Below are 9,162 nucleotides of genomic sequence, written 5' to 3'. Positions count from 1 at the left end.
TTCTCCGGTGAGACACATTCAACCTCTTGTGAATTGAAGGAAAATAATGAAACACAAGAGAGAGAAAATATTTTATATGTTTTTTTTGTGTTTTTGTAAATTTTTGGGGAAGCCATCCATGAATATATGCCACTGGAGTAGATAGATTGTAGTCTCTCTAAACATATGCCTATTCATCAAAGCAAATATCTGAAAATAAACATTATATGAAGTAACATGTTTAGCATTTTGTGGAGTCCTGGGAATGAATCTATTTTCAGACATGCAAACACATGCACAGACTACAATAAATATTTTAACATTTCTTGAAATCTTCAAGATGCATGCAACATAAGGACTGTATACATTTTCAGGAAGAGGTCAATACAGTCCCTACCTACATTGAAGAAAATGGAGACCTCATCTGAAAGCAGCAATCAAAAGCTCATTTTTATTTTATATTTATTCCATAAACATTATTACAAAACTCAGCAAGTTACCAATATTACATTGTCACCATACAGGCTTGTCCACAAATATTTAAACCTTTGCAACAGTTACAACAAAACAAAATAATACTAGAATGATTTACATGAAAATCTATAAAACAGCAATAAAATCACAAACATGTCTTTATTTCAGTTTTTCTTTTTGTTTTATCATACTTTTTACACAGTAGCACTACACTCCCACAACAAGATTGGTCTGATTACAAAACTTCCAACAAAATGTTACAACTTTTTTCCCAGTGTTTTACCCTCTTCTTTTTTGGAGTTTTTTTGTTGTCATGTTTGTTATTTTGGTTTTTAAAACCAGAGGCATGTCATTATGCATCCCTTTCACTGCATGTAAAGGTGAAAAAAGAGTATCCACACTCACAAATACTTCACAGCACTTTCTAAGAAAAATATACACTTAGAAAATATTTTACAAATCGGCACACTGAAAAATATACAAGATTCATCGAGGACGTCAAGAGTTCTTCTGGAATCCCTCTGACAACTCTGACGATATTTATAAAGCTCAATATTCTTTTCAACAAAAAAAAGGCAAAACATAATTTCAATTAATGTCAAAATCATGGCAGAATTAGGCTACATCAAACATAACAGTATCTAATACATTCATAAATAGGGCACAGAGGATTTCTTCATCCTTTTTTCAATTACCTGTAAATGAATTTGCTTTCAAGCACCTTTCCAAGGCAGCTCAACAGTGGTACATCATATACAACTCTTGTTGGAGAGGAAGTACAGTACATTCAATTGACAATGGGCAGGGATGATATAAGGCAGTCTACTCCACATCACCTGGTGGTGACACTTGTCGTGATCCCACATCTAAATGACTAGCCTGGCAACTTGGAGAAGATGGAGGGGAAGGGGGGTTGCGAGAGACAAAGGTCTTCACAATAAATATTGAGCTCTGATGGATAATATCAATTTATGTCAATTGAAATAAATTGTAGAAATCTAATATAGAGCTCCATGATGGTGTAGTGGTAGGTGAATGCATGAGATTACATTCATCTGTGTGTTAATCTTGCGTATAGTACAAATGCAAACCTCAAGATTTTGAGCGCTTGGGACTATAAGGTTCTATCTGCAAAAATAAGATTCTGAGATAATTGGCTTTAAAGTTCCGAACCCTCGTTGGTTTCAATGGTGTCAGCAATATTTATCTTCTATTCTTTTGAATTTAACAACATTAATTGGTGTATTTACAGTACTATATAGGTAGAGAACATTGAACAGATCAAGGCTATGCCAATAACTACATTTTGACAAAAATGCAGATAGAACCTCGTAGTCCGATGATCTCGATTTAATTAACCTGTTAGAGCATATTTAATCCCCTTCTCTGTATCTCCATGCTGGCTGTTGATTTTGAGTTCAGGTGGCAATCATTTCAGAAGAATGTATGAAAGAAAAGACAGTCATTTGCATTTTGGTAAAATGTGTATCACTGTCAGCTGCAGGTGCTTGGCAAACGGAATAGATCCCAAGTGTAAGATCTCTGGAATGTCGACCGGCCACCATAGTCCAGAACCCCCACCGCACAACCGTAACAAAAAGAACATGAAACAGCCAATATACATACAGATAGAAAATGTTTATACAGGTACTTGATCAACGTTTGGCACATTAAATCCATTTTCAACATTATAATTATTGTCATATTCTGCAAATAGTGCATATGTCTCTGTACAATAGCATTAACAAATTGCAATTTTGGGTACTTACTCCACTTACCCTCCCACCAACTCTCCCCAAACCATGGCAATAAGCCAATGACAAATAATACCATTTAAAGATATTAATACAATTAGGACAGTTTGATAAATTTGTCTTATTGTTAATACAAAAAGAGTCCCTTTTTTAATTCTGAAAAGTCTGTTTCCCAGCAGAACAGTGATACAGTTCTCCAACACCAGCGAAACATCCACAACTGGAATGGCAGGGTGATATCAGTAATGATAGGATAGGCCTACTGTAACTGTTCACTTATGACTCACTCCACTCTCTCTTCTTACACTGAAGAAAACCACTGTCTGAATGTAAGGACGGACAACCTTTGAACTGGGATTTTATTTTGTGGAGAGCCACAGACAGAATTTTGACATTATTAAGATGGGGCAAGCTGTTCTGCTGAAATGGAGAAATAAAAACACAAAGCAAACCACTAAGTATCACAAACAAATATTTTCAAAGCAGTTTCAAGGCAATCTTTCTTATTATACAAAAGTCAAACCTAAAGTAACAAAAAACAAAACAATCTAAAGACCAAGAAAGGTGAATCAAGCAGCAGTCAGAAACAAAATGGAGCCACGGTAGTTTGAAAACCCAGTCAAGCTGAAGACAATCAACCACTCAATAGGTAGCTTCTCAGGAACAAATCAAATCTTACATGCAAGTTATTTCGGCTCTATTTAGGGTCAAATAAGCAGGTGGGGTAGTCAATGTTAATGTCTTTGCCATGCAACACTTGGATTTAAGTCAAAAAGGGAGAGCAGTAAGGGAACCCAGGGAACTGAGCAAGGGGCAGGAGGAAATAGAGTGAGTGGGACATATTTTGCAGCCACCGGTACAAAATATTACCTCAGTTTCTCATAAGAGGCCATCAGAGCTACGTTCTTGCTCGAGTCCCGCTTCCCTGTATTGTTTTCGTCTCGAGCAAATTTCGCACCGGTTTTGTGACGGTACATTTTCTTGTGTGCGGGCCCACAGATGCCAGGTATACCGAGGCTGGACTTGTTAAACATGTTGCAGTCCAGCATGAGAGGGGGGAAGAAGGGGTTTGAAGGAATTAACTTGGCTTGGTTTTTGGCTCCCATGCCCGTTGCCTTCCTGCCCCTTCCTGCCACAGGGGAGGTGGTATAACCACCCTTTTTCCTGACATTAGCTGTTGTTCCCGCCAGGATTTTAAGTGTCTTAGTTTTAAGGCTGTTGGCATCTGGAGGCTGACAGAGTCCAGACATGGGGTCCCACAGTGGCTCGATTGACACCTTCATAAACCTCTGGACCTCTGCCATCCCAGAGGCTATGTTGGACAGGATATTGGAGGGCTCTTCAAACTCTCGCTGGTCGTCATCCACAGGACTGTTGTTGTTGCCGTCTGCCCAGCCCCCACCATGCTCATCCTGTAAAGGCCAGTCTTCTGACAGTCCAGCAAGGCCTTCACTTTCTTCACCTTTTGCATTTGCCTTTGCATCAAGCAGGGCTTTTAGCTTTTTGGATGAACTAGAATTCTGTCTAGGGGCTTTGTTCTTCTCTGTCTTGGGGGCCCTTGGAACCTTGGTTTTCTGTTTACTGGTTGTTTTCCTTTTTGACTTGGGACCTTTAATTCGACCTCCGATGGATTCGGGCTGCTCATCAAAGACGTTGGGGCCATCAACCTTACATGTGCCGTCATTATCATTGAAAGTATGGAACTGGAACTGATGATTGTTTATCGCTCTGCCATCATGGTTTTGTGTTGGCAGGACATTACAGTCCCACTTAGTCCCATCAGGTGTAGATGAGAGAGTCATGTCTCCTGTCTCTCCCTGAAACTCCCTGGCCTTTCCTAGGCTTTCCCTCATTTCTGTCCCCATCACTTGTGGGGAGAGATTTGGTGTGTCAGGTGGCGACATCTCTGACAACGGCGAGTGCCTGAACTTATCGGGGGTGAAGTTGGAGATGTCCAGTAGGTCTGTAGACTCCCTGAGGGGAGTGATTTCATCGGTACTTTGCTGGATTACCAGTTTGGGACTGCAGTGGGCCAAGAAGTTCTCGTTCACATCCTCTTCACTCTCCTTTTCACAGGACTTGAGACTCATAGAGCTGTAGTTGCTGGAGGTGGCAGACAGTGAACTCATAGAGTCATAGCTGGCCAGCCTGCCGTTCTCTGTGTTTAGAGTTACTCTATGGAACTGCACCTGTTCCTCTTCAGCTGACCGGCTGACTTGTAGGCCTGAGTCTAGTCCTGGTGGCTCCTCAGGTAAATATGCCTTATCATACAGCAGTCTGTTGCCATCTACATTGACTTGACTATATCCTGACAACGACAAGTTGTTTGTCATTGGCAAAGAAATGGTGCTGGAAAAGCCAGAAGGTTCATGTTTAATATCAGGTGTAAATGATAAATGTTTACCTTCAGACTGCCATGATGTGTGAGTGAAGTTTGGCTCCATCTGATTGGAGCAGTTAGAGGGAGATTGTTGGAGCTCAGACTCTGAGGGTGGGGATAGAACACAGCTCTGGGCCAGCTGTAGGTTAGTGAATGGATTCTCCTCCTGGGAGAGGCCATGAGGAAACTGCTGTCGGGGATGCTGCTGATGCTGCTGTGAGTAATATGTCAGCCCAGTGTTACTGGATGAGTCAGAGGCCTCTAGTAATGTCTGCAGGTAGCCTCCAGGGATGACATGTAGACCACTATTCACATTTACAGGATGGGTCATTGTACTGGAAGGGGAGCAGGGGGCTGGTGTAAAAGGGGACTTTTCATTGGGGTCGACACTGACAGTGGAGTCATCACAAAGCTGGGGGCTGCCTGCAGTGGAGTAAACTATGTCAGGGTGCTGATTTGGGGATAGTGGGCTAACCTCTTGTGGCTGTATCACAGTTTTACCATCCTCCCGCTGAGCCTCGTTCATTTTTTTCAACCTCAGTCTGGCCTCGCTTTTAAATTTCCTTATTTGCACAGTCTTATTCCCAAGTCTTTTCCCCTCCCTCTCTAGCGATCTGCTTTTTCCTGTCACACTGCCTTGGTCTAATCTAGCAGCACAGTCAGAGGTCGTTGTTGTTATAGATTCCATATCTGTACAGGCAGCTTCATCCTCAGCTGCGCCCACCTCTTGCTTGTGATCAGTGAGGTTTGGCGAGAGCTTTACAGCGTGAATTCTTTGAATCCGGACTCTATTTGCAATCCTGTATTTTCTTTTTGTCAGGCTCGAATTAAGGGAACGCCTGCAGCCATTTGGAAATGTGTTTTTATCACCAGCAGCCAGCATGCGCTGCTCCTGCATTTCCTGGCGCCTCTTTTGCCAGTAGTCTTTCAGAGGAGCCATTCTCTGGTACTTATGAACTAAGTCCTTACTTAAGCTTACTGTTGTCTCTGATGTGTCAATTTTGCCAAGCTTTAATAACATGTGCTTCTCCCCTTTAAATCGGTTTATGATGATGTATTTGATTATCACCGGAGGCTCTTTTCGTGAGGATTTTCTCCTCTTCTTTGGACACCAGTCGTCATCCTCCTCTTTTTTTGTACCCACCGTCTGCTTGTCTTTTTTCTCTGTGTTCCTTTCGCTCTCGATAGAATCCACGTCGTACAGATAGTCGTCGCTGTATCTGACTTTCCTCTTGGACCTCAGCCCATAGCTCAGCTGGCTGGAGGAGCTGGAGTTCTCCCTGGAGAGGAAGCAGTGTTTCTGTTTGGTCTGGCAGGTGTCAAGGGAGGATCCAGTACAGGAGCTGTCATCGCTGTACTCTCCAGAGTCCACTGTGGAATTGTTGAAGTCAAACAGGTAGCTGCTCTCTGGACTGACATTCGGTGTCACCTCAGCAGAGCTGCTGCTGTTGTTTTTGTCAACCTTTTCTCCAGCCGCCCAGACTTCAACTATCTCTCCCTTCACCTGTGCCCCATCAGCTCCCTTCTTCCCTGTTCCCTCACCCTCCTTTTTGGCCACGACACTTGGGAAGAAGTTGAACTGGGTTTCCTCCTGAATGGGGTTGGTCTTTTCTCGGACGTTGTCCTGGAAGGACTCGTAGCGGATCTTCAGCGAGCACACGTCACTGCCCAGGGTGGAGTCCTCGTCCTCATCATCAAACATGTAGTTGTCTACGTCCTCTTCTGAGAAGAGGTTGACAGAGAGCTCATTCTTAGAGCAGAGGTCCAGCAGCTCGATCTTACTCTCGCTGATAAAGGACTCAAAGCAGCCCCAGTCCTGGCTGGAGTTGGCCAGTAGAGCCTCCTCACCATTGCACTTGTCCAGGAGCAGGCCTTCGTAGATACTCTTTGACGTGGCGTCCTCCGAGTCGCTGTCCTCCGCTGACTTCTCATCATCTGTCTTCTCCTCTGCCCTGATCTTGTGCTCTGGGTAGCTGAGGAGCTGGTCTGAGAGCAGCTGATCCCCGTAGCGGATACCATCCCCAGAACTCATGCACTGCATGGCCATGTCAGGACAGGAGACAGGACAGGGGTCATAGTCCCGGCCCAGGTCCAGCCCTGGCTCAGGCTCTGTAGCGTCCTTGGTCTCGATGAAACAGCCCAGGCATGTGCGGCTTTGTGGCATGAGGCAGTCCCCTCCAGACAGGGCTGATACACTCCCTACCTCCATTATTGTGAAAGCTGCTTTGTTACTACAGTCCTCTGGAAGAGCCCAGGGACTCACCTCTTTTGTTGTGCAAGAGGAGGTGTGGGAGATGGCATGGATAGAAGAGGAGTCATCAGTGGTAGTGGTGGTGATGCTGGGCTCAGAGGTCTCTGTTGGGCTGAGGGGTGAGAATGGGTTCAGTGAGGTCCTCTCACTCTCATGGCCTCCTTTTGGTTGATTGGCTGTAGGTGAGATGGCGGTGCTGTCTGGCTGCAGATTACTGTCCTGGATGTGTGATTCTGTAGAGCAGAACAGAGAGATGATATCAGATAATAACTAATTCACCAGTGAACTCACTGATGGACAATGTGAGAGTACTTTAATATACTGTCCTATATGAGAGGACATTTTAATATACTCTACTATTTCCTATCTTTAATAATTTTTCATTTTCAGCTCAATGTATGTTCCTAGCCTCTCTTACAGTTGATAAAATGTACAGGTCGTTTTTTTAAAAACAGGCTGCACAAAGTAATCATTTTGTACAAAGACAAGGAATAATATAGCTAATTCAAGCTGAAAAGGTGAATTCTGCTTTTTATTGAGGAAAATGAAATGCTCATAATTTTCTCATCATTGTGTTTCTTGTGCTTTATAATTTGTGATAAGAATACATTGAGAATAAAATACCCAATAGAAAGTAATGGACAATTATAGTGGAAATATACCATTAGCCTATTTTTCGTCCTCTTCTATTACTCTGGTTCATGTATTTAAAGGATACATGGAAGGAATGACAAACGTAATAACCTTTCCCCTGCTCTTTGTGAGTGGTCTTCCCCCTTTGACATTCAGGATCATTAGGGGTGGGAAAGGATGATAAGTACTTTCAGAAGTAAAAAATGGAGGAAAACATTCCACACATTGGAACGTTTCTGAGCACTGAAACATTGCTCATCCATTCAGATTCAGCAAAGGTTAAGGTCACTAAATATAAAGGCTGGGGCTTCTTGCCTTTCAGTTCTGTGAAGGTAACAGGCAAACTCAATAGCAGAGGAGGTGAAAACAATCCATAGCATAAGAACTCTGTGCCTCCTTGTAACCAGCAGGACATCATGTACTGTGGTCATGTGACAGCATTCCCTCTGTTCCTTAATAGAAACATGTTAAAATGCTAAAACATACAGTATGAAGTGTTGATATACACCTGAGGTGAAGAATTACATCTTGGTGTGTCCATCATTTTTTAATTCAAATATGAAATGTCTTTACCATTCTCATCCTTTTTGTTGATCTGTTCCAGGTTTGGAGCCAGCACAGAAAAGTTGGGTTCTTGAAAAACATCCATCAATTTAGCTTGGTTCTAGTTGTCCCTTACACTTTTGCCACTATCCAACCTGCAAAAACACAGAGAAAGAGACACATGAAAAAATAAAAACACTGGAGCTGACAAAAGGAGAAGGTTTATTATGTCATCATAACAATATACACTGTCACGTACATCTCTGTTGACCCTCGTCTTTGTCAACTACAATGTATGAAAGGCTTCAAAAGTGCCTATGGAATGGAGATTTTATGTATGAAAATGTTTAAAAAAAAAAACGATATTTCTCCTCAATAACATGTTTTTTTGCCGACGATTCTATTCTTTGTTCCCCTAAAATATGTGTCCCAATCTACGGGCTATTAAGGGATATTGGGCACCAATATAGGAGACTGACATATATTGTATATTATATCTAGTAGACTTTTCAACACCTGAGCCTCAGGCTGTATGCAAATTGTAGGCAAATCCTCCTGGCCTTTTGTATATTGCTTTAATCAAGCATTTCTCAGCTCTGAAAACTCCTCAATAACTTGCTTGCTTTATGAGAATTGCTCTAAGCAAATGTCAGAAGTAACAATAGTATAAAATCACACCAACAAGATCCGATTTCTGTACCATATTCAATATTCTTAGCTCTCTAACTCTCCTGTTCACTCTTCCCCACTCCCCGTCCTCCTCCAACCATCCATTTTCTTGCAACCAAGGAGCAAAAACAAATGGCCAGATTAATGAAGATGGAGAAGAAGCAATAAGAGGTTGCATAAAATTAGCCTTCTGTCTAACGATCATGTCCAATTTAACACCTTATTAAGCCATGTTGTTTCATCTCCTGGAGGCCATTTGCGACAAAGGTTTGTGAGCCGCATGAAACAAGACTTTCTGCCAGTGCAGTGCTGACTCACTGCCAGCTGGAATGATGCTGGTAACCTGGACTGGGTCTCTGTCTCTGTGTAATTAACCTGGGACTCTGTGTTAACCTGGCCAACCATGGGTCTTTGTGTTAACCTGGCCTGAGTACTCTGTGTTAACTTGGCTATTGTTCTCTGTTTTAACCTGGCCATTA

At 42.5% G+C, this 9,162-nt stretch overlaps 1 protein-coding gene across 1 annotated transcript; it reads right to left on the bottom strand.

Annotated features, from left to right (window-relative positions):
* Positions 1–404: 404 nt before the first annotated feature.
* LOC115105645 (neurite extension and migration factor-like) lies at positions 405–8,163 on the bottom strand. The gene is made up of 2 exons (XM_029627889.2): positions 8,045–8,163; positions 405–7,071 (listed from the first exon to the last, which is right to left on the bottom strand). The coding sequence occupies exons 1-2, from the start codon at positions 8,118–8,120 to the stop codon at positions 3,074–3,076; spliced, it is 4,074 nt and encodes a 1,357-aa protein (XP_029483749.2). The 5' UTR covers positions 8,121–8,163; the 3' UTR covers positions 405–3,073.
* Between the last annotated feature and the right edge of the window lie 999 nt (positions 8,164–9,162).

The sequence above is a fragment of the Oncorhynchus nerka genome, linkage group LG22 (genome assembly GCF_034236695.1).
Source record: "Oncorhynchus nerka isolate Pitt River linkage group LG22, Oner_Uvic_2.0, whole genome shotgun sequence".
In the NCBI taxonomy this organism is placed as follows: Eukaryota; Metazoa; Chordata; class Actinopteri; order Salmoniformes; family Salmonidae; genus Oncorhynchus; species Oncorhynchus nerka.
Note: the sequence above shows the minus strand (reverse complement) of the source record. Positions and strands in the feature narration are given on the sequence as shown.

Excerpts from the sequence above, each read along its gene's own strand:
- LOC115105645 (XM_029627889.2), bottom strand. The coding sequence starts at position 8,120 with ATGGATGTTTTTCAAGAACCCAACTTTTCTGTGCTGGCTCCAAACCTG. Across the intron at positions 7,072-8,044 it reads CAACAAAAAGGATGAGAATG|AATCACACATCCAGGACAGT; the intron begins GTAAAGACATTT and ends TCTGCTCTACAG.